Source organism: Uloborus diversus, chromosome 5, assembly GCF_026930045.1.
Source record: "Uloborus diversus isolate 005 chromosome 5, Udiv.v.3.1, whole genome shotgun sequence".
Taxonomy (NCBI): Eukaryota; Metazoa; Arthropoda; class Arachnida; order Araneae; family Uloboridae; genus Uloborus; species Uloborus diversus.
In genome coordinates, this window is record NC_072735.1 from 179,733,936 (window position 1) to 179,760,179 (window position 26,244).

At 35.0% G+C, this 26,244-nt stretch overlaps 1 protein-coding gene across 1 annotated transcript in view; it reads right to left on the minus strand.

Moving 5' to 3' along the window:
- LOC129223313 (leucine-rich repeat flightless-interacting protein 2-like) overlaps positions 1–26,244 on the minus strand; it is a 75,969-nt gene that overhangs the window by 40,810 nt on the left and 8,915 nt on the right. The window contains exon 2 of the mRNA XM_054857880.1: positions 1,902–1,988. Within this exon, the coding sequence (XP_054713855.1) occupies positions 1,902–1,988 (87 nt within the window). The remainder of the gene's footprint in view (positions 1–1,901; positions 1,989–26,244) is intronic.

Consider the following 26,244-nt stretch of genomic DNA (forward strand, 5'->3'; position numbering starts at 1 on the left):
CTTTCTTTTTTCATTTTGAAGACGAACTGGTACCTCTGATCGTAAAACTGACTTTCACTTAAAAATATACGCATAAAACCAAGAACTAAAGTAATTATCTTAGAAAAACATGTTATCCCACAATTGATGCATGAAAATAATTAACGAAACCTAACCCATAGTAAAAGAGATAAATATTTTGAAAAATTAATGTCACAAGAGTAAATTTGAAGCTGTGCACTGCATCTGACATCAGTCGTGCCATCACGAGCCGTAAACGGACCCTCCACAAAATTTACAGCTACAAAAACGAACCTTATATGAAAAATATCGATCGCAAAATTATTTTGTTTATTTAAATTTAAAAAAAATCGCACAAACGAACTTTCTTCAAAAATAGTAAGCAAAGTAACAGACTTCATAAAATTATCAAAATCTAAAAATCTTCCTTTTTAACCGACTTCAAAAAGGAGGCGGTTATCAAGTTCATACCGTATGTATGTTTTTTTTTTTTTGTTTGTTTGTCCACTCATAGCGTCTCACCTAGTGAACCGATTTTGATGATTCTTTTTTTGATGGATAGGGGATGGCTCAACTTAGGTCCCATTACTTTGTTTGACCATATTTGTTCTTTAGAAACAAAGTTATGGGCAAAAAACAGTAAATTTTATGCAATTTCTCTATAATATTGTAGCGAAGTTCGCACTTATCATTCGTGGATAACGGTGGCTCAGTGGTAGAATTCTCGCCTCCCACACGAGCGCCCCGGGTTCAAATCCCGACCAGAACAAAGTGAATTTTACTAAAATTTCGTTTCTACTGTTTCGGAAAGTTCCAGCACTTTCTCAAGTTGTCTATAGGGAGATGTAACGTTCCTTCGTGGTTCTGAATAAAGATCTCGAGTTGAGACTAACGCTTGATTATTCGCGTCATTTGGCTTTCACATTGTCTTCGCTATCTTCATCTACGCGACAATATGAAACTCATTGTTATAAAAGTTTGGTGCCATCTAAGAGTAACATTAATTGTAATGATAATTTTGAATAAAGGCTTTTCTAAAGCAATATAGTGATATAGGGCCGAACTTCTTACTAGGTAACTTCTTACTTTTACTGAAATATCTACATTTACACTAAAAAGAATGAAATAAAAAAATTTTGAAAAAAAAAATAGAACCGACTTCAAAATTGCTCTAAAAAGTGAAAAATAATTTTATTCTTTAAACACCATCGATAATACTTTTAAACATAATTTTTGAAGTTGGCGCAAAAACAAAAAGTAAAATCCATTGTAACCATGCTTCGCTCATATTTTTATCAAAAAATCATCCAAAGTTAGGAACGAAACATTTAATCGTTACTCAAATATGCTGTCATCAATGCGTAATGCATTTGGTAGTGAAGAAACTAGACCTGGTTAAATTTATACTTGTAGTTGAGTTATGGCTGTGAATGATTTTATCGATCGTTTTTGCGCCAACTTCAAAAATTATGTTTAAAAGCATTATCGATGGTGTTTAAAGAATAAAATTATTTTTCACTTTTTAGAGCAATTTTGAAGTCGGTTCTATTTTTTTTTTTTTTTTCAAAAATTTTTTTTTTTCAGTTTGATTTTAATAAATGTTTTAAGTTATTTTATTACGTAATATCATTCACATAAAATAATTTCACACAGGGTTAATATTTTTAATGTTTTTAAAAATTAATAACATTTTTTTTTCCAAAACAAAAGAAAAAGGAATATCTTGAATAACTGATCATATTTTGGAAGCAATCAAAAACTCGCAAGCTAAAAAAAAAAAAAACATTGGAATGAACTGGCCCTTATAAACATTCAAATTTATGTACAAGGGAACCATATTATAACTAAGACTGAGTGGCATCGAATCGCAAAAACAAATTGTAAGAAAACAGTTTCATTACCTCTCTTTGTTGTTTTTCGAGCTCCCTCATACGAATTTCTCTGGCTTCTGCTCGAGCTTGGCGCCGCGCTGCTAGTCGGGCTTCGGCCTGGAAAAAATATTTACATGAACAAAAAGAAGGGCATTAAGACAAATAAACACGGGAAGTTATTACACACTACACCTTACTTCTGAAGAAAAACAAACAGCAAGATTTTTTTGTAACTTATAACAAAGGTTTTCTACCTCTCAGGCTTTGTGGTGCATTTTGAACACTGAAAGGTGAGGTCCCCCCCCCACACACACACTATTATTACGCATGGTTGTACAATCAGAATTTGAAATTGAAGCTGGTTAGCATAGCTGAAGCTATTAAATGAAAATGTTGATAAGTTCATGCACAAAATTTAATATTACAACTCATAAGGGGCTGGAATCAAATGATGTGACGCTTTGATGGGGGGGGGGGGGGGCGTGATACTGCGAGTTTGTGACAAGGGGGCAGGGGAACCAAGAAGAGTGATACCACGCATTCTATAAGAACGTGTTTATATGAAAAATAGCGTGACATGTGACGGAGGTGGGGGGTGTAGCGTGACACTTTAACAAAAGAAAGAGGTACGAAATTATCATAACGTGGAACCGTAACATGGGCACAAGCCAATTGGCGAGAAAATTCACCATACATTATTTGTAAATATACAGGCGAACCAAAAGACCTTTTAATTTTTCTATTTAAGGGCAAAGCCGTGCGGGGGTCAAAAAGTTGATAAAAAGCGTGACATCATTTACGGACAGCCCACGACTTTATTTTAAACGTAATAGTTTAAGAACACATGAAGCCAAGGAACTAACTACAAATCCATTTTGGGGAATCTATAAGGATAGCATCCGCCCGTCATTTCGATTTTTTTCAAGGGATTGACGACACCCGACTCCCTAAAGACGGGCCTAGTTGGAATGTAGTATCAGTCACTTTCACAGCACCCAACAGGGATGTTCACGGTTTGTCCTAAAAAGGTTTGTGAATAGTATTAGGCTGCAACAGTGACAAAGCGGACCTCTTTGATTCAAAATATTATAATACTAGTGGTATCCGCACGGCTTTGCCTGTAATAGAAAAATTAAAAGGTCTTTTGGTTCGCCTGTATATTTACAAATAATGTATGGTGAATTTTCTCGCCAATTGGCTTGTACCCAGTGCCCATGTTACGGTTCCGCGTTATGATAATTTCGTACCTCGCCAATTGGCTTGTGCCCATGTTACGGTTCCACGTTATGATAATTTCGTAATTTACTCGTCCATCTTATGATAATTTTGTTCTTAAAATTGGAATAGAAGAAGAACCACATCACATTTTCGAAAAATCGCTTCGTGGTGCACACCCCCATGCTACAAACTAACTTTGTGCCAAATTTCATGAAAATCGGCCGAACGGTCTAGGCGCTATGCGCGTCACAGAGATCCTGACAGAGAGACTTTCAGCTTTATTATTAGTAAAGAAGATAAAGATGAATAGCAGACATTGTTACATACAAACAAACTTTTGAAAATGTTATAAAACGTCGAAAATGCCTCCCCAAGAGCATCAACAATTGTTTTTTTTTTTCGTGCCAGAAAAATCAAGAATTACAACAAATCGAAAAAGTTTAATCCTGTCAAAATGTATATATGGACCTCTCACCCGGAAACCCACGGGACTAATACTTTTCCGGATTTCGCCGAATTTCGGATCGTTACCGAAAATTTCAGCATGGATGACGTAAAAAAATCGACTGATCACAGTAGAGTCGCTATATTTGCGTATGTAGTATCGGGGTCTTAGATCACAATAGTTTGCTTTTCGGAAACTGCTGACCTCACATTCGCATTAACTAATTACAGCATACACGCAGCTTTAAGTACGGCACTTCAGTACAGAAGAGCGGAATTTAAAGCAAAAGAATCGGTATGCATAAGAAGCAAACCTTCCGAAAAATTTCCAAACATTCGAAAATTTGGATATTGTTACAAATTCTGTAAATAGTAATTACTTTTGTGATTAATTTGTCGTAATTTAGCGGCGTTAATTAAATTATCTTTCATCTAAAATTATTGTAGTAACGTAACCTGTAAATAGTTTCTTGTAATGAATATACAGCCCCCCTACATTCGGCTGAAGTATACGGCCCCCTCATTTCTGAATGATAAAATTTGTGAATGGAAAAGAAATAAAATAACGGTCTACGATTTTCGGGAAGCATTTGGAATATTGTGGAAATTTTTCGATGTGTATAAAAAGCGTCCCGCATGATAAAAAGTCAGTTTCGATTGAGAATTTGTACTGAGAGTGTATAGCTCTGTTGATTGCGAGGCATTTTGCTGTGTTGTTTTACGTATTTGTATGTAAATACATGTGTAACTGTTGAGTTTTTGGTGTTGATTGATATTTGCTTAATTGCTGATGATTAATTTAGCAGTTTTTACCGATCTTCCCTGTACATAGTGTAAATAAATTTCCTGTGCTTCCCTCAAGAACTGTGTCGTCCTTTCAAGAAAATTGGAAGTCGCACCGGATCCGTTGCAACAATATTTTCCGGATTTTCGTTCATCCCATCAGCTAAATTCTAAATAAATAAATACTGACAGACAAAGCCGTCATTTAAGGGGATCAGAGACTAATCCCCCCCCCCGGCTTTGAAACACTTTGAAAAAGATATGGTTTTACAAAAGGAAGACATAGTTTTTGCGGTTTTTCGATAAAATTTGCATTGAGTGTGCTCCTCCTCCCCCTGAAAAAATTCCAAAATACGGGGCTGCTGACAAATGCTGAAATAACTCTACATTGTATTGTCTAAAATAATCTATTTTCAATAAAGGCCCGATTATCTAAAAAGATTGGAAACGCCGAATTTTCAGTTCGCGAATTCACCGTAATGTGCAGGTGGAAATCAGGTAGTTTAAAAAAAAAGAGCCTGTGTAATAAAGCTACAAGAAATAAAAAAGCAACTTCATAAATTGAATTCAGAATCGCGAAAACGAACCTTTGTCAAAACTAGCTGTCGCAAAAACGAAACCTTTTCATACACACGTTACACGTATGAAAATTGTATGTTTTAATCATTTTCAAAAGATATTCATTACATTTCCTTTTCTTCTATAAAGCGTTTTATCTCCCCAAACTTTCGGTAAAACGTTAGGGAGTTTCCTCTGAACTTTCACCTTCTGGATTTTTTAAATTAAAATATAATAACAATAATATTCAAGTTCAGAAAGCTGAATTTGGGGCCTGATTCGGCTAATTATAGTGACCAATACTATTACCAATGCAGCAGACAAGAGTACCTGCTCGTTGAAGCAGTTGAATTTGAATTTCTTTCTTTTAGTTTCAGCACAAAGTTAGTTACTTTTTCTTTAACACCATTTCTTCACAATTACTGCTACAGTGAAACCTGTGTAAGTTGACCACTTGCGGTGCAGTACTTTGGTGGTCAACTTATAAAGGGGGCACATTTTTTGGCGTTTCTAGCACCATGTATTCATTTTTAGACTAATAGACATTTACTCTTTCTGTTCAACTCACTTTCATTGTTTAACATTACTTTAAAACAAAATTTAAAATGTTATTCAAATATTTTTAGAAATTATTTTCCCAAAATGACGCATAATGTGTCATGCAAATTTAAAATTTCAGTAAATTGATCAAAAAAAATATATATTGTTTATGAAAAGTTACTTATTTGATATTAATAGTTCCTAAAAATTCATAGCTAATAATAATAAAAAAACAAATTTTTTGCTTTATTTTTTTCTCATATACATTTATAACCATGATGATCTATTGTTCAACAAAATAACTCCTTATTGAAGTTTGGCACACTTATTAGACACTAGTTTTAGAATTTCTATATGTGTCAACTAATTTTCTCTGGATTTTTCCCATTTCAATTAATTTTAATATTTCATACTTTTTATCAATTTCAAGTTCAACGAACTTTCTTTTTGAAGCCAAAACTATAATACAAAGAAAAACATGATGAAGTCTCATAGTTCAAAAAGGCAGTTGAAAATGAAAATGTCCTATCTCTTAATCCCTTGCACCAGAAATACTGCAATGCAAGAATGAAAGTAACTTTACTCTTTAGCACAATTCCAGTGTTGCCACAAAATATTGCAACTGGAAAAAAAAAATACTTTGTACTTTTCTACTGACACATGTTTTCATTGAACAGAGAGTACAATATCAAATATAAGAAAAGAAAAACAAGTTCCGAGAATAAAAGGGTTCTTTTAGTAGTTTTCCCATGTGGTTAAACTCACAAGGAGGTTTAGTCATGCTGCTGTTTTATTAAGTTGGTAAAATGCTGGTCTGGCATCAAAAATATTCTTGGAAAGCTAGCTATAAAAGAAATAACATAAAATAAAATAATTTGCTACATTAAGTTTTAAAAAATAAACCAAGTGGTCAACTTACAAAGGGTTTTTTACACTACTCCAAACCAAATTTGGTGTACATTAGTGGTCAAGATAGACAGGTGGTCAAGATAGAGAGGTGGTCCAGTTACAGAGGTTTTCCTTCATTATATAAGATAGGATAAATTGCGTTCCTGACAAAAGCGGTCAACATAGACAGGTGGTCAACTTACAAAGGTGGTCAACTTTACAGGTTTTACTGTACTATAATTTCCTACAGAACCCTAAAGCTTCATGTCCTCAGATCGAAAATACATTCGACTCTTGATCATCGTACTAGACGGATCATTTAGTTTTCAAATTATACGTACAGTTAAGTTTAAATTTTTCTATCATTTGATTCGTGTGCGCATTTTCTGAATCCAAAATGAAAAAATCTTATTTTAAAATTCAACGCGTGTATTGCCAAGAATCAAAAGTGAAAAATAAAATAAAGTACGTATTTTTGAGTGATAGACTTAAAGAACTACACATGCAGGAAGTGAAATTAATTGATTGAAACTACTTTTCACTCCAGGGTCCCCCGTACCTAACACCGTTTGTGGTTCATCCTGTTGGATGGGACCAAGGGCGCCCATATAGGGGGGCACAGGGGGGCTCGAGCCCCTCCCCCTTTGAAATTAGAATTTGATTGCTTTTAGTACTTTTTTCTTTGCAAAAATGTAAAAACATTTCTTCTCCAGCCATTAATGAATAAGTTATTAAAAATGTCAAATTTTAATGACTGTAATCTGCCCTGAAATCAATTTCCATATGGAAAATATCCAGCTAAACCACGGGGAAAATATTTGAGCCCCCCCTTTCAACTTTGCATATGGGCGCCCATTGGATGGGACCCTGAAGACAGCTCTGATTATTTGATCCAGATCAGAAGATTCTCCAGACCCAGGGTTGTTAGAGTTTCGGCCAGTGGTGGTTTTAACCATGGATAAAACTAGTTAAAACCGGCTTGGATAAAATCTGTTTTGTCCAGTTTTAGCCATTGGACGAGTATATAGGTAATAATAAAGTTTAAAACCAAAATAAATGAGTACATAATTAAAAGAAATATGAAACATCAATCCCATAATCAGTCACTATTCATTATTTAAGTAAGCAGTTCATTTTACACCCTACGCAAGTAATAAAAGACGGCATGTTCCAAAAGGTTAGTCAAATCATAGTAGAATTATGTGATAATTTTTTTAAAAATACGTTTCAAACGGTGTAAATAACACAATCCGCACTTGTTTCATAGTTTTATGAGCACAAAATGAATTAAAAATTTACTCCAAGTATATTACTTATTTTTTAATACATTGAATAGCTATTAGTTTATATTGCAGGCTGTTTAGTATTCCTAATAAACGAGTGTCCTTTAGCTGCGTTGTGAATCATTTTTACTTTCTTCTATATCTAATATATAGAAGAAAGTATTGGATTCGTGCAAATTTTCGAATTTCGAATTTTGACGGATTCGAACGTTTTGAGGTGTGCTGAGTTCATTTCGACTATTTTTGGAAAATGTCTGTCTGTCTGTGTGTGTGTATGTATGTGTGTCACGTCTGTGTGTGACCAGTTTTTTGTGGCCGCTCTACAGCAAAAACTACCGCATGAAATCGAACGAAATTTGGTACACATATGTGCCCGTATGTGAACTTGTGCCCATTGGTTTTTGGCGCGAATTCTTCCAAGGGGGGTGGAGCAATGGGACGTTTTTTGAGTTACGCGTGCTTGCTATTCCTCAGGAAGTAACTGGCGGAATCAAACAAAATTTGGTCCATATGTTGCCATTAACAGGAACAGGTGCTGATTCAATTTTGGTGTCAATAACTCAAACGGGGGTTGAGCTATAGAACTTTTTTGTCGTCAATTGTGACTGCTGTATCTCAAGAAATAATGAACGGAATGAAAGAAAAATTTATCGGCAAGTAGCCCTTAGTGGGTATAAGAACTGATTTTATTTTTGTGTCAACAGCTAAAAAGGGGGTAGCGCACTCACCCGTTCTTTTTTTCCATTTTGAGGGCCCTATCTCAAGAAGTTAATGCTACGTTCTGGTTGAAATTTGGAATATATGTGAATCCATATGTAAACAGGCTTTGGTTCTATTTTGACGCCGATCGCTCCAAGAGGTGTTGATTTTTTTTTTTTTTTTGCGAATAAAAATATTTTTATTAATGCAACAATAAGAAAGATAAATCGTAATAGATTGTCGTCTGCGTATTTCTCGTGATTTTAATTGTATGGAAATGATAGGAAATATTATCTCAATGATTTAAAATTTTTAACTGTTGCCATCTTATGTTTGTTAACAAATAAAATATTTGTAATTCATTCAAGCAAGGCTTTTAAAATAACTTTCAATTTTCGCTCTTTGCTTTGCTTTTGCAATAATTCAGACATTGGGATGGTCGTCAAGTTTTTGCATGTGTAATTCGCAACTCCAACGAACTATAGGGGGCACTGCAGTCACTGTCTAATGGCGGAATTTAAAACTAAAACAAACGCATGTGGTAACGAAGAAAATGCTAAAAGTGTTGTGATTTTTGTTGTTATGTATGATTTTTTCGCTTTATTCATTTGAAAAGATTTTTCAAAGTCTTTTGGTTATTCTGACCCATATAGAAAGAGATTAGAAACCAAAAAGTATTACGAAAGTAAACAATTAATGCAGAACACACAGTAAGTTGTTCTGAAGCAGCCATTTTCACGATGTTGAATTCGGAATTCATAAATTTTTGGTTCGCTTCGAACGGCATTTTCATTTTGTACCGTTTTTTCTATACATTAGTACATATTAAGTTCAGTTTCGTGACATTTCCGGCATTTGTTGACATTTTTGTCACATAGTGCACATACGTGGCAGACTGTCAAGAGTAACGTTTAACACTAGATAATTTATTTCTATGACTATTTATTTCTATTGGATATCCAAAGAAATCATGCATTTAATTCATTCGTCATGGAAATGATTTACCGGATATGCGAAATCTTGTCAAGATGCATTATTCTTTCACACAATTTGAAAACCATAACCTTATAAACAGATTTTTGGTGAGCTTTTATTTTTTATTGTTCAAATTCTTAACGTTCTTTCTGGATTTTTCAATCTGTTCTGCGATAAATATTTTCAAGAAAATTTATTTGCATACTGTCTATTTCAGTAGGATACTGTAGTAACAAAGGTTATTTAAATCATTTATGTGGAATTAGGTTAAGGAAAAGTGTCCAGTCAATGTTGTTAAGTTCGTTTTTTTTTTTCATCGAATTGAAAAACTGATATTTATTCAAATTCACTCAGAACAAAATAAATAAAATGTGTACTCACAGTTTATATATGGTGGTAGTTTTCTTTTCAGTTGATTGACCATTATTTCTTTTTACTTATCGAATTCTGTAATCTTACTATCATTTTATTCCACTCATGATAAAAATTAAAAATGGTTTAACTAAAAACGCGAAATCTCGCCAAGGCTACTTTGCTCGCACAATTCCAAAACTATAACCCTAAACAAATTTGGCGAAACCTTTCAGCTGAGAATAAAAGGAATAAAGTAAATTCTTTCTCGGTTAAACATTTTTCATTTTGTTCTACGATAATAAATTCAAGAAAATATTTTGCATACTGTCCATTCCAGCTAAATGCTGCTGTAAAATATGATTAATTAAATTAATTTAAGATTAAAAAAAACTCATATTCTTACAAATTCATACAAAACAATAAAAAATTTTACCTGGTATAACGTTATCCAATTTTATTAATCCAGAGTTTTCTTGTTTACGCTTCCATCATTTAATACTTTTTTGAAAGAAATAAGGGAAACTAACATTATTTTGAGAAGCTCGAGAATACTACTAAGGGACGAATTAATTTCTGTTGTTGAAGGCGTTCTTAGACATGTTGAATGCGTTACTCAGAACAAACTGACCGCGTTTACGTCAACAGATACACGTGGAGCGCAACGTGGCAATGTTTTAGTTGCATTCGCAGTTTTATAAATCACCGCAAGGTAGCGTATTCGAGCGCTGGAGTTCCGAATTTTGTTTTTGTTGGGAATATTGTTTCCTCGTCAAGCATGGGGAGGGATCAGAAAAAAAAGAAAAATATAGAAGAAAGTTTCGTGATGGCCACAACATACTAGTTGATGTTGTAGAAAAGTTGCATTTAATCAATAAATCAAATTAAAAAAATGTTTTTATGATAAATAGACATCCTTTTTTATTTTAATCATGCATTAAAATATGCAATAACATGCATATTTTAATGTACTGTATGTGTGCCAGCTCAATGGTGGTTAAATCCAGTTTTAGCCGATTTTAATCGGTTTTCGCCAGTGGCATGGCCAAAATGGGTTTTGTCCGGCAAAAAATTACAACCCTGCCTGGACCAGTCTGGTCTGGCACAACACCACCAGAAGTATCGTTTCACTTGGAGGGTATTGAAAGTACTGAGCAACATATGGTTAGAATCTTCCGAACTAGGGATCGGGTTAGTGCATGGAGGGGGGGGGGGGAGGGGGAACAGATCATTTTTAACCTAATACCTCACGGGTTAAAATTTAGGGTGAGATGGCGGGATCCCCGCCGAAACTTCTCGGGTCCTCTCCTAGCAAATTTAGTCCCGGCGGAAGCGGGGAAGAACCTTTGTAAACGAAAAATTAAACCCCAATTTACGATAAAATTGTGGAAAAAAACAACACATGACGCAAACTTTAACAAGAGAGAGGATACACAAAGAGATGTAATTATCAAACCATATAGTCCGGGGCGTGCACAAGAGGGAGAAAGGACACCTGTTAGCCCGGACCCGAGCCTGAAGGCAGTCCGAGCTTTTTAAAATGAGGGGTGAAATACATGTAGGGACGTAGGGGTGAACAATATGGAGGGGGGTTCGTAAGAGTCATTTGTGGCGGGCCCAAAAATTTCTGTGCAAGTCCCTGCACAGGTGCTTTTTTCCTTGCTTCAAAAAACTGCATTTCTCTCCAAACATAGAGCTTGGGGCGGAGGTTTTCTCTCCGCTTAAAAAAAATTGAATTTTTGACGCGTTAATGTTTACAGGGCTAAAAGTTCCATTTCCGATTTTCCTAGTAACTCCAAACTACATTTGGCCCTGACAATCGGGTTTTCGGTTCAATTTCTCGCACAACAAACAGAAACTCACCTTTCGCTTTTGCAGAAGCCACGCTTCCAGATCGCGAAAGAACATCTCATCGGAGGGTGGACACCGCCAGACGTATAACTACCCTCACATTTCAACACGATCGAATCTTCATTCCGAAGACTATAATACCCGCTGAAAAGGTGAGAAGGGGTACAAAAAAGAAGCCTTTCGGCGGAAGGGAAAGGTTCAAGTGCTTTCTCAATTGGGAATCTTTAACAGTTTAGGATCAGAGCCAAACTGCGGAAGCGGTCAAAATAAAAATAGCCCCTTTCAATAAATAATCCGAAAGAAAGCTCGATAAGTACAGAAATACAAGTCTCCTTCCTTCGTTGCAAACGGTTTGAATTTCTTTTTTTTTTTTTTTTTTTTGCCGAAAACCATAAGACTTTTCCTCAAAACTAAAACTATCTTTTTAATAGCTCCCTTATTTCCGAAATGCATCTAATTTCGACAAGCTTTGAATAATTTTTGGGTTTATTACGATTTGCCAAAAGTAAACTGTTAACCTTAGTACAGAAATAGTAGTAGGTAGCAATGCTTTTGGGATACTTGGTAAATTTTTGTAGGCGAGGTGGGTCAACAATCCAACAGTTGGTCCAGCAAACGTAGCCCTCCCATGCACCCACGATTTTTTTTTTTTTTTTAATTAAGCGCTCAGTGACGGTTTCGGGAATTTCTGAGCTTAGTTTTCTTTAAAAATGCTTAAAAGGGAATTTATTATAAAATTTAACATTTCCAATGCAAAAATGGTAATCTTAAGAAAAAAAAAAAAAAAAAAAAGCCATTTGGATATGGTGAATAAAAGTTATTCCTGAACTGTAAATTGTCTTTTTTCATGCAAGGTGTGCTTGATTTGCTTAGAAATAAAAGGAGGCATTAAATCTTCGCAAAAATACACTACACAGTAATGATGCTGGTGAAATAAGTTAAAAATCTATGGCAAAAAAAAAAGTCGGTTAAACGAAACAAATGAATAAATGATAAGTAAATAAAATCAAAATAATCAAACCCAGAGCCAAAAAAAAAAAAAAAAGGAAGTGATTTCTGAAGAGTCAAAACTTGATTTTATGAACTGATAAATGGGATTGTTGTGACCTCGAAACACACGTGTACGTATTCAAAACTTAATAAGCAGCGAATCACACGGGGGTACATATCTGTTCGAAATGTCGTTCGATTCCATGGATATATATCCAAAAAAAAAAAAAAAATCGTTCACATTTACATACACAGACATTCAAACAACAATTTTCTTAAAGTGGTCAAAAAAAGATTGAGCACATTTTAAAATGTGTAAATCCGATAAAATTGGAAAGTTTTAAAAAATCCAATGACTTCCTTCTACACATCAGATACAAAAGGAGAAAAATAGACCGCGCGAAACGAAGAAAAAAGAAAGTGAAGGCTTAAAAAACTTCAAATCCGATTTTTCAGATACATTTTATCTGTCACGCAACGTGTTTTCCCACCAAGCACTACACCTAAATATTCGAAATTATTTTCTTGAGATTTCCATTCAAAATAGGGTGATAAGACTTGTTGCGAATCGCACATGATTAGCCACAAGAACAAGGAAATGCATTCTATTAACGCGCATGGAAACGGATGCCCCGCGGCACGGCAGACGATAACTGAAAAAGAAAGAAACCGAATCCCAAAAGTTGTGTGACATGGGGCGCACCTTTCTGGAAAAAAGAAACCTCTGTTGGAATTAAAAGCGATAAAAAGAATGCCTCCTACACGGCGAGATGCGAAAACCAGTTCCGAGGCACCCCGCGGATGAAAGATCTAACGCCGAATCAATTGCACGGGACACCACAATGCTATTTTCTATGGACCGACATTCGATTTTAGTTAGACTTATTCTATTTAGTATCAGAACTTGGGCTGCCCCTGCCCTGCCTTCTCCCCCCCCCCATATCAAAATTACAAGGTTCATACACTTATGGTTAAAAAAAATTCCCCGACTTTTCCAGGTTAAAAAATTCCAGGTTACTCACTTCATTCAAAATTAAGTTTAAGTTACAATATTTTCAAAATTGTTTGAAGTAGAAATGCGTAAGAACTGAAACTTTTCCACTTGCAGATTTAAAAAAAAAAAAAATCTTGGATTTATAAAAATTATTTCTTTTACAATTTAAGTTTTTTTTTTTTAAACATTTTGTTCAAAATTGTTTTTTTATGTTTACTACTTGTTGAAAACAAAGTACTTTCAACTTATTTTAGCGTTTCTTTGATGCCACATGTCATGCATATTAGGGTTTTGTTGTAATCGTGCAGCAATCTTTCTCCGCTTTTGGTATACAATTATTTTTATTTTCTGATTAGTATTTAACACAAAACATATTGAGCAAAGTGCAAAGCTATTTTTCAGTACAAATATGATTAACTTCTTGTATCGATGGGCATACCATAGAATGCATAATAACAAAAATCAACATCCGTTAATCATAGGCCAATGCCAATAATCATTAGTTTTTTTTTCTTTTTTGCATATAAAGCATGCTTACAATAAAGTTTTTAAAAAATTTCTAGAAAATAATTAATTTTTAAAAATTCATAATTAATTGCATTTACTTTCAATAGTTTACATTGAGATAAACATCCAATTATGTTTTTGTAAATTTATATCTACTTCCATCTTGCAAACGACCAAATATGGCGACTAAGTAAAAAATGTAAGCAAATAACTAAATTTTTGAATTGGTAGTATAAAAATAGTTATAAACAACGATTAATCGTTAAAAAACCACAATTAAGACAAAATAGCCAGTTTTTAGCACATAAGCGTCTAAATCAATTAGAATTTAGAAAATGTTCTGGAGATAAAATTTCGCATTTTTCCAGAAAATAATTGGGGCATTCCAAGGTATTTTTGACATTTATGTAGAGTCCGTAACGTGACCTTTTTTGCCATAACTTTTTAATTTACTGTTTGATTAGCATATTATTTTATTTTGATCTTTACCAACCAACACACCAGCTCAAATTAAAATAATTTGCAAATCAAACGGTAAATTAAAAAGTTATGGCAAAAAAAGTTAACGTTACGGACTCTACATAATGTCAAAAATACCTTGGAATGTTCCAATTATGAATTATCCGAAAAAAAGGCACATTTTGCGTTGTTATCAATAGTTTGCATTGCAATAAACATCCAATGCTTTTTCGGAAACTAAAAGGCACTTAAAAAGTCTTGTGTATTACCATCTTAGGAATGACCAAATATGGTGGATACGACAAAAATTAAGAAATAATTTTTTTAATTTGTAGCATGAAAACAATTTTAAAATAATAAATCTTCGTGAAACTACAATTCAGTTGAAAAGTTTTTAGCACATTTGTATCCAAAGCAATGAGGATAAGATTAAGTTTTAAGAACAAAATTTTTCATATCTCAAGAAAATTACATATTTAAAATTAAAAATAAAATAAATAAATAAATAAAATCAGCGTTACGTCAAGGACAGTCAAATGAGAACAATAAGCAATGTGACTGCTCAAAAAGTAATTTGAATTTTGGCATCTGGAATTCAAATTATGTTTTTCGCAATCACGATTGTGTGTGTGTTTGTGTCTGTGTGCAGGCATGAGTTCGTGGGTATGTGTGTGTGTGTGTGTGTGTGTTAGGTGTGTGTGTGTATGAAGAGTATGGACGCAACCTGGAGACTGTTTTCTCTGGAGGGGCCGGTCAGGCGGGGGGGGGGGGGGGGGAATAAAATCATAGGAACATCAAAACCGTCGAGTGAGTACAATAAGCAATGTGATTGCTCAAAAAAAAAAAAAAAACTTGCAGCACATTTTGTGCTATTTTCATTAGTTTGGAGTTAAAGAAAACATCCAATTCTGCTTTGTTTCTGGAAACTTAAGCAATTAAGCATCGTGTGTACTTCCCGATCAACCATCCTCAGGATTGTGCTTCAGAAGCAATAAATTGTCTTCTCCTCTGTTGAGTTTGTGTATAATTCCTGCTTACGCTGGGAATTTTTTTTTCTGGGGGGGGGGGGCTATTGAGGGGCAAAAATTGCGTCCGCGGAAGTTTTTTTGGGTCGCCCCCTTTTTTTATTGCCAGCGTCATTTTGCCTAAAAACTTTTACAATTTTGTTTTTTCAGGAAACATCGATAAAAACGAAGATTAGATATCATAGTACAAAATTCCCTAGGATAAAAAATGAGAAAAAAATATTTTTGGGGCAAAATTAGAAATTTCCCTGACTTTTCTCTGACGTTTTTAACTATGTCATTTTCCCTGACGATTCCAAGTTTTTCCGGTTTTCCCGGAGCGTACGAACCCAGTTTAATACTGCGATATATCGCATCTCAGATACCGATATTTTTCACATATTTTACAGGGAGGAAGTGGGAGGGGGAGGTTCAAAAGATATAAATTCAATGCCTATTACATAAGTTAAACAGTTAAGGTATCTGCAATAGCAAAAACAGAGGTGCCATGTTTGGGGGGGGGGGGAGGGGGGCATGAGGCAGAGTATAACATTGAAATTTTTAGAGAAGAGGTTTTAGGATTTTAGTTTCTTTAATATGGATCGCGTTTTTTAGGGGGAGAGGGAGGTTGAATGAACAAGAAAATTGCGGACGGGGGGGGGGGGGGGGGAGCGGGAGGACTTCGCTCTTGGGGTGATGGGAAAACCTAGCAAAGTTTTCTGCATTCTAAGATCTGAAATAGAGAACAGCCATCGCTCAGCATGATGAATAAATATTTCAGCTGTGCTAATTCTAATAAAATATTCTGTTAAAAGCAGGTATGTCCATGTGTGGAAAGGAAGGGGGGCGGGTCATGGCGCAGACTAAAAAATCCAATAAAAATTTCAGTAGTGTAAATAAAAGGTGGCATAAAAGGATTTTAGTGTTTTCAATTGGAGGTCGAGTTTTTGTGTGGGGAGGGGTGTTCAGTAATTTTAGTCTCTTGGCCTTGAGATGAGTTTTTTTTGTAGGGGGGGGGGGAGTACTATTGCTCTTGGGAGAGGGCATATCCCTATCATCTACATATTAAGATCTGCAACAAAGAAAAGCCGTTGAAGATGTTGACAGAGAATATTCCAGCAATTCATTCTAATAACAGCAGCTAAAGCAGGAGGGTCCGTTTGGGATCGGCAATGTGCCCTATGCAAGCCATCGGGGTTTTTTTGGCGCCCTCAAACCTATTTGCCCTCTCCTTTTTCTTTCTTTTTTTTTGAGCCCTTGATCCGAAGCGTCTTCACCTTGTTTGCGCTTTGAAGACTTCGTTTTATCTTGCGCTCTCAAACCTGAGTGCCTTCGTTTGTTTTTAGGCATTCGAACCTGTGCACACATTCCCCCCCCCCCTCGAACCTGAGTGCATTTGTTCCTTTTTGCGCCCTCGAACTTGCGTGTTTCGCTTTCTTTTCTTTTCCCTTTTTTTTTTTTTGATGCATCTTTTAACCTGAGCTCATTCGGTTTTTCTTTTGTGCCCTCGAGCGCGAGCACCTTGCTCCCCCCCCCCGCTCTCAAACCTTTTTTTTTTTCAAATTCTATTTTATTTTACTTTAATTGCGTGCTCGAGTGTGCGCCACCGTTTTTTAATTTTTAAATGCGATCTTAAACCTGTGTACCATTGTTTTTTTTTTTTTTTTTCAAAATTTTCTTGCGCCCTCAAACCAGTGCGTCTTCGCACTTGTTCCCCTTTTCGTTTCCCCCCCCCCCACTCTTTGGGAGTCAAAGTTGCCGCCCTCTTGGCGTATCCAATCCACCTCTCTGCATATGATTGAAATTTTTACAAAGGGTGCTGAAAAATGATTTTTGGGATCACATTTTTTCTTTCTTTCTTTTTTTCTTTTTTTTTTTGAGAGGGGAGAGGGGGTGCCCTGTAAAATTTTGGCGGGGGGAGGGGAGTTGGGTAACCCTATTAATCGATCTATTTCAAAAAATCTACAGTCAACTCTTGATATCTCGAAGTCACAAGGGACGGGCTAAAAGCTTTGAGTTATCGGAAGTTCCCTCCCAGCCTTTTCAAGAATAATGTCTTTTTTTTCCCTTCAGAAATAGTATGTTATACAGACTATAACGATCATAGTTTAGAACAAAAAGAGTTATTAGTGTAGCACAAAAATATTTTCACGGAGAATAAATTTTATTCACATACTAAAGTAAAAAAAAAGGAAGTACATAATCTTTATCTGCTTACATTTTTTTTTTCTTTATCGGACTTTTAGAAATCATTAAGTTTGTTAACAAATCGACTATCTGTTTCAAGCTAAAGTATTTAATTTTCGTTTTGACATCATTTTAAGTTAACTCCACACAACCAAATCTCTTTTCAAAATAACGAAAAACCCAAAATGTTATGAAAATATCCCGAGATTTATGTCGTCCAGAAAAAAAAAATAAATAAATAAAATAAAAATGCTACTTCAAATTATATCAAAACTAGGAAAAGCATACGGCGGCCGACGCTCTTCTCGCAGAATCGTGGTGGAGGGGGGAGGGGAGCAGACTGGGTCCCCCAAGAGGGCGTCAACCTTGACTCCAAAAGAGCGCAAAAAAAAAAAAAAAAAGTTGGCACACAGGTATGGGGAGCAAAAAGAAAAGAAAAAAAAAACTAAAGGTGCACATGTTTGAGAGCGCAATAAAAAACAAAGACGCACAGGTTCGAGAGCGCAAATAAAATAAGATGAAAATAAAACAGAAGACGCGTAGATTTGAGGGCACAAAAAAAAAAAAAAAAAAAACGAGCTAATGTGTGCATCACATGACTTCCTTTTACGCCAATTTAATGATAATAGTGCCATGAAGTAAGTAAACAAATACTTTAAATATTTTTACCTCAAGTTTGTTGCGAACTGAAAAAAAAAAGGTTTTATACACATTAATATTCCCAATATTGGACATTTTAATGTGATTCAATGGTTAAATCTCTAAATATCGCCAATAGTGGCCAAAATAAAACCAGATTTAAAAGAAAGAAAAAAAAACACCAAATTTGTCGTCAATTTAGCGAAAGAACTTGGCGGCCAAAAGCTTGGCGATATACCGCCAAGTGTTTGCCAAATTACAACACCACTTGAGTTTACATCAAAATTAACAATGATTTCCCCTCAAACGGGGTAAAAGTTCCCTTTAGAAACACCCGAATGCAACCAAAAGGGGAGGTGCACAACTAGACCCCACTAGGAGTCTACATACCAAATTTCAACTGTCTAGGACATACCGTTTTTGAGTTTTTCGAGATACATACGCATATACACACATACATACAGACGTCATGAGAAAAGGTCGTTGTAATAAATTCGGGGATCGTCAAAATGGATATTTCGGGTGTCTATACATCCTCAGGCACCTTAGGCATATATCCATGTGTGTTCGGGTTGAAAAAAAAAATCAGTATTCATTCGGGGGCGAGTAAAGTGGAAATTAAGGTCGACTTTTGGGTGGGGAGAAGAAACACATTAAGGCGCCGAAAAAAAAAAAACGACAGAAAGAAAGAAAAAAAAAAAAAACAAAGTCGCATAGGTTTGAGGGAGAAAAAGAAACGAGCTGATGTGTGCATCACATGACTTCCTTTTACTCCAATTTAGTGTCATTTCCCCATTCCTGGCAATTTTAATGTGATTCAATAGTTTACTCTCTAAATATCACCAACAGTGGCTAAATTAAAATCAGATTTAAAAAAAAAATGCTATATTTGTCGCCAAGTTGGCGATTAAAAGACTGGCGGTATATCCTTAAGTGTCCGCCAAATTATAACACCACTTGAGTTTACATCGAAATTAACAATGATTTCCCCCAAAGAGGGGCAAAAGACCCCCTTTGGAGCATTTGCTTGCAACCAAAAATAGAGGTGCACAGTGAGACCCCACTAGGAGTCTACGTACCATATTTCAACTTTCTAGGACTTACCGTTCTTAAGTTCTGCAACATATATATGTACATACATACGTACATACAGACGTCACGAGAAAATTCGTTGTAATTAACTCAGAAATCGTCATTATGGATATCTCGCGTGTCTATATGTTCTTAAGCACGTGTGGTAGAGTCGAAAAAAAAAAAAAAAACTCAATACTCATTTGAAGCTGAGTAAAATGGAAATTAAGGTCGATTTTTGAGTGAAATTTTTAACACGAAAACAATACCTCCTTTTTACTTCCTTTTACAAAAAAAAAAAGTATTGTATTCGCCAAAAAAAATTTCACTCAAAAATCGACATTAATTTCCATTTTGCTCACCCCGAATGAATGTTGAGTTTTTTTTTTGACTCGACCACAAGTGGATAAGTGCCTAAGACACGCGAAATAACCATTTTGCTGATTCCAGAGTTTATTACAGCCAGTTTTCTTGTGACGTCTGTATGTACGTATGTATGTCACATAACTTATGAACGGAATGTCCTAAAAAGTTGAAATTTGGTACTTAGACTCCTAGTGGGGTCTAGTTGTGCACCTCCCTTTTTGGTTGCATTCAGATGCTCCAAAGGGGGTCTTTTGCCCCTTTTTGGGGGGAAATCATTGTTAATTTTGAACTCAAGTGGTATTTTAATTCGGCTGACACTTAACGATATATCGCCAGTCTTTCGGTAGCCAAGTTTTGTCGTCAACTTGGCGACAAATTTGGCGATCTTTTTTTTTTTAAATCTGGTTTCAATTTGGCCACTGTTGGTGATATTTAGAGAGTAATTAATTGAATCACATGAAAATTGTCAGTAATGGGGAAATGACATTAAATTGGAGTAAAAGGAAGTCATGTGATGTACACATCAGCTCGTTTGCAAAAGGAAGTAAAAAGAACAAAGGTGCACAGGCGGGAGGGAGCATCGATGGGCCGGCGGTCCAGTCCACTCCTGTATGTATGTGGTGGGGGGGAGGGGGGAGGACACCGTTAAGTTGCACTATAGTATTTTTTGAATGAATTCCTCTCCCACGCAAACTGATAAAGCAGAGAACTGTGTAAAAGGAAAAAGAAATGAAATTTCATTCTTTTATGAAATGAAAACGAAACTGTCATAAAGAACTTCGACTTAAAATTTACCTTTGAGATCTTGAGACAGCTTAGCATTGGAAAACACTGATAATTTTGGGACTCAATGAAAACTCATGGGTACCCATATAGCGGGGCAAGGGGGGCTCGAGCCCTTCCTTTGAAATTAGAACTTCCTTGCTTTTAGTACTTTTTTCTTTTCAAAATGCAAAAACATTTCTTCTTCACAGGGGTGATTGTGACTCCATAAAAAAATACCTGAACTTTTTTTCCCAAGAAGAAAAAATGTTTTGATGGGCATATATATACACATTACGTGTATGTACACATTATTTATATACATTATTATTTGCTGGGGCTAAAACTCGAAGTTTTAATTGGACTTAATACGTCCATGTGCATGGAGGGAAGTAAATTCTTTTAATTTTTCTCATTTCTTAAAATTTTCCAAAGAATGTTTTATTTTCCTCCACTGTATCTGAATCCTTAACCATTAATTACATTCATTTACTAAATGTGCATAAAGATTTCAGAATTAAATAAGTTTGGGGCAAAAGGGGCAGCATGTATTATGATCACTGTGCAATAGGGCTGGGCGATATCCGAATTTTAATACCACAATATATATCTCTCCAAATATCGATATTTTCGATATATATAGGTCGTTAAATTCATTTCATGGAGGAGGGGGGACTGCAAAGTCTATTACATAAGCAATCTGCATCAGAGAAAAGCCATAGGCCATCTTGGTGAATAAATATTTTAGCAATTTATTCTAATATAGCTATAGCAAGGATTTTCGTGTGTTTGTGTTGGGGGGGGGGGGATCATGAGGCAGATTAAACCACAGAAACTTTTGGAGAAATGAATTTAGAAGAATTTAAGTCTTTTAATTAGTGGGTGGCAATTTTTGAGGAAAAAAGAGGCTTGGTAAAATTGAGGGGTGCCATCGCAGTTGGGGGGGATGGGCACTCCTAGTTACATCATCTGCATATTAAGATATGCAACAAAGAAACGCTATTAAACATCTTGAAAAGAAAATATTCAAGGGGGAAAATATCAAGTAACTCTCCTTCCTCTTCTTATCTAGCCTTTATACCATCTCCAAAACCGGCTGTTCTTCAATAATTACCATAGAGATTGCAAAACATGACGGGAGCTTACGCTTTATACCAAACAAAACTTCTTCAATTTGGACTTTCGGCTTTTCATTAAACATCAACCTAAATTTTACAAAAGTGGGGTTTTCTGAAAATATAGGAGATCCGGTATTTTTGACGAGGAAGATACCGGAAATCAAGATGAAAAAACCGAAAATCCGGTAAAATACCGGAACACAATCACCCCTGTTCTTCAGCCATTAATGAATAAGTTATTGAAAATGTCAAATTTTAATGACTCTAATCTGTCCTGAAATCAGTTTCCACGGGAAAAATATCCAGCTAAACCACGGGGAAAATATTTGAGCCCCCCTCGCAACTTTGCATATGGGAGCTCATGTGAAAACTTCGAGATTTCTTCTAGTTTTTACGCAGTTGGTTTTTTTTTTATACAAAAATTTTTTGAATGAAAAAAAAGGAAATAATAGAAAATTTTGAAATTTATATGTAGAGGGGGGAGTTAGGGGGAATTTGGCCTCTGTGGCCTCTATTTTGTCACTGTCAATGAAAAGTCTCTCTCTCTGTTAACAAATTGCTAAAAGCATAATTTTCTCATGGCAAAATACAGGCAATTAATGTTCTACGCTCACCAAACAAAAAGGGATGTTTCCTCTTTTGTCCGTTTATTACCATTGGGATATTCAAGAGTGCCCACCTCGATGGGGGGAGAGGGGCTCATGGCCCAGGCTGCGCTATTGAAATTTTCCAGGGAGGTTGTTTTGGGGGATATTTTCCTCTTTTTTGTGGGGTGTCTTGCTCTTGAGGGTTTTTGTGGTAATGAGGGTGGGGGGGGGGGTGTCTTAGCTGTTGGAGCGGGGGATAGGCACCCTGTAATAGGGATAGGGTGGTTGGAACTATGGTGTTCATCTTAGATAGTGCATTAGGGAAGTCCTGGTGGTGTGGTCTAGTTCGAGACCTTAGGACATGTGCTCTGAGGGGCACTCATACTACACAATTTAGTTGGAATTCAAAAGTATCCAAGATAACAACCACTGTATGGAGCGGAGGAAGGAGATAGCAACTTGTTTTTTGAGTTATCTTTGGCAAGCTGTAATGGAAATGCCTATGTTCGTTTCTCTTTTGTTTGAAGTTATAAAATTATTCCGAGTGGGTAATTTTGAATTTATTTCTTAGAGAGAGAGAGGGGGGGGAGGTTCGTTAGTTTAACTTAAACTTAACTTAGTTAAAAATAGAAATTAAACGGCTCTTTCTACCCGAAATAGTTATTTGATCAGTTCAGTTTTAGTGTCATTCGAAAGCCTGAAAAAAATACTCCTTTGAAAGATGTTTTTCTCTGGAATTTAAACTACCAAGTCCCTAAAGTCACCAACAGAACAGTTAGAAGCATTTTTAAGTTCAAGAAAATCAGTTTTAAATCGAAATTTATTGTCTGCCGCTGTATTCTTGCTTTTGCTTTGAGGGTTTTACTGTATTAGGGAGATTAAATCCCTCCCCTCCTCTTGGTTATTTTTCTGCCATCTATCCGGAAATTTTGCACAAGTAGATGTCAAGGTTGCTTGTTTTTATGGTAATTTAAATGAAAAAAGTTATATGTATCAACCACGGGAATTTTAAATTAAAGGTGAGGAAAATAAAATCTGTTTGCTGAAAAAAAGCAATTTACGCCCTATACACCAAAGTGGTCAAACTTAACTGTATTTTGAAATCTGTAAGATTCAAAAAATTAGAATGGGTAAATTGTGCTTACAAATTAAATAACTATGTAATCTAGTGTTGGTTTATGTCGATGATATCGTAATGTTTGGAGAAAATGCTAAACTTGTTCAAGATGTAATTAAGTTAATAAAACCAAATTAGACATAAGGGAGATTGGTAAAGTTAAATATCTTTTAGGTGCTCATTTTGAAAATAGCAGAAATAACTTTGATTTGCATCAAGAAACTTACATTAACAAATTAGAGATACAATTTTGTGATTTATGGAAATGTTATGTAAATTTGCTATTTAAAGAAGATATAAGTTTACCAAACAAAGTTGAGGAGAAATATATATGTGAAAATGAAGTTATATATATGAAGAAGTTTCCCTATAGGACTTTAATAGGATGTCTATTGTTGTAATCTAATAGAGCTAGAACTGATATTTTATTGGTGGTGAATTTGATGTCACAGTTTAATAATGGTTGTACCTACAATCATTGGCTGATAGTAGTAGATATAATGAATTATGTATTTCGTACAAAAAATTATAAAATTGATTTACCTAAAATTAAAGACATTACTTTAAAAAGTTATTCAGATGTTTACCGGGGAAGTAAATTAACAAATCGACATTCTACAGGGGGATACTTAATTTATGCCGATGATGTACCATTTCAATGGAGTCAGAGCTCATAACATTATTGGAAAGTGTTAAAGAGTTAACCTGGTGTGCTGAAATACTTAAAGAGCTTAATTTAGTTGCAACAGATTTCATACCAGAGCAGTGTTTTGATAACCAAGCGGCAATATATTTTACTAAAAATCACCAAGAAAATATAAAAACGAAACACATTGACATAAGATATCAATTCACTTGAGAAATGTTCATGAAAAATGAGTTTAAGTAAGTTAAAATAAGTAAACTCACAAAACTCAAAGAAGCTGATTTTCTTACTTAGCTATTAAGTAAAGAAAAATTAAAAGGTAAAATTTTTGTAATGTGAAAATAGAAAATAACAAAAAAAGAACTTTATTTCAAATGTTCGATGGGGTCGATATGTTGGTATATTTTAATTTCGGGCATTAAATGTTTATCGTCTTCAAGAAGAATAATATTGTGTGCACATGCAAATTAGTTTCTTCATAAAATGAGGCAATTCTGTGTTAAGGTTTGATTGAGATGCTTAATTCTTAAAATATTGGTTTTCATTTAAGCTGTACTTGTTTTTATTTAGATATTTAATAAATATGTTACTCTTGGATTATATATATGGAGTGTCCCCCCCCCCCCCAATACCACTGAGAACAAGCGACTTCAAACACCCGTAAAAAATTCAATAGAGCACCCCTGTCCCATGATCCCTCCCCCCCCCAGCTTCCATGGAACCCCTGATTTATTGAACCATTGCAATTTTACTGGTGATGTATCACAACATTAAAATCTGCAACATTGTCCACAATATGAGAGACGCAAAGTTCTCTCTTAATTCGGTTTCAAATTATGATGTAATAATATGTTCGTAAGGTAACAAAAAAGAAAAAAAATAATATTGCATTCCACTTTTTCATCATGACAAAAGCATCTTTGGGACCAACCAAAAGGTATAAATTACTGTGTTTCACGACAAAACAAAGTTTCGTGCTGATATGATAGATCAAATGCTTCAAAAATATACAATAGGAAAAAAACAATGGGTGCGGTGACCCCTGAAATATAAATATACATTAATACGATAATTCAGTAACTTGATTTCATTTCTAATCTTAATTATAACTGTGAATGTAACTTGAAGAAATGAAAGAAGAATTTTTCTACTGGGTTTTGTTTTTCTTATTGCTTCAGAGTTTGTTTTTGTTCTTATAGTTGAAGATAGTTATACTTATCTAAGTAAACTGATTTGTCGTATTATTCAATTGTGATTGTTCGTTATAATGTTTTTATTATAGCATTGTTTATTTGGCGAAACACTTTAAATTGCAGGGGGTAATAACCGCTTCACTCACTAAAGTGCAGGGTTATGGTAACGTGGTTGCTTGGCGCTTTAAGTGAAGAACTCCAGTAAAACCTATCTACAACAATACTGTTGGGACCTAAAAAAAACATCCTAATAGACAGGTTATCGTTATAGGCAGTTTGATTATTCATGCTGACATTTTGCTGGGGCCAAAAAAAAAAAAAGATATTGTTATAGACAGTATCGTTATACACAGGTTTCACTGTAAGTAGTTGAAGGATTATTTTGAGTTTTAAAGCTACTGTTAACATTTTTATGTGGTTCGGCGGATAGTTTCTTAATTCCAAAGAGACGTTAATAGGTCTTTTGAAAAGGCATATACGCATTTTAGTTGAAGAAAAATAATCATTTCCCATCAGAAGGGTGGGGGGGATTTTTTTTTTAAACGGATTTCCTTTAACTCTTTCCCTCTCGCTCCCGTGAAAATGCTTGTGCTGGGGTTTTGACCTTCATTTCTCGCTCCCATGATATTGCCGTGCTCTGGTGTGCAATATTAACGCAATGAAACTATTAAAACCAATTCATTGCTTTTGCCCAGAATACATTTAATTCTTCTTTTTATACACGAGATGGCAGTATTAGTCCATTTTAAATGTAATTGCAGGGATGCAGGAAAGAAATTCGGTTTTTCTGTCCAGATTGTGACGTTGGCCTCTATATCTCATTTTTTGAAATTTATCACGTACAAGAAAAATTTACTAATCTCCACTTATATTACACAAAAGGCTAATAACTTCCTTTTTTAATGTTTAAAAGACGTATTTCTTAAATTTTTGCTGCTTGCTTGGGCTTGCTTGTTGACTTCTAATAAAAGTTTTTAAAAAATTAAAACCTGAATGCACATCATGTTTTTCGTACACTTATTTTTATGTAATTTTCTTAAATTAAAAAAATGGACATTTTTATGACCGTTTTCTTGAAAATTATTCCATTGTTAAGGGGTATCTTCTTAGCACGGGCATCGCTGTGCAGGTACTGCTAGTTAT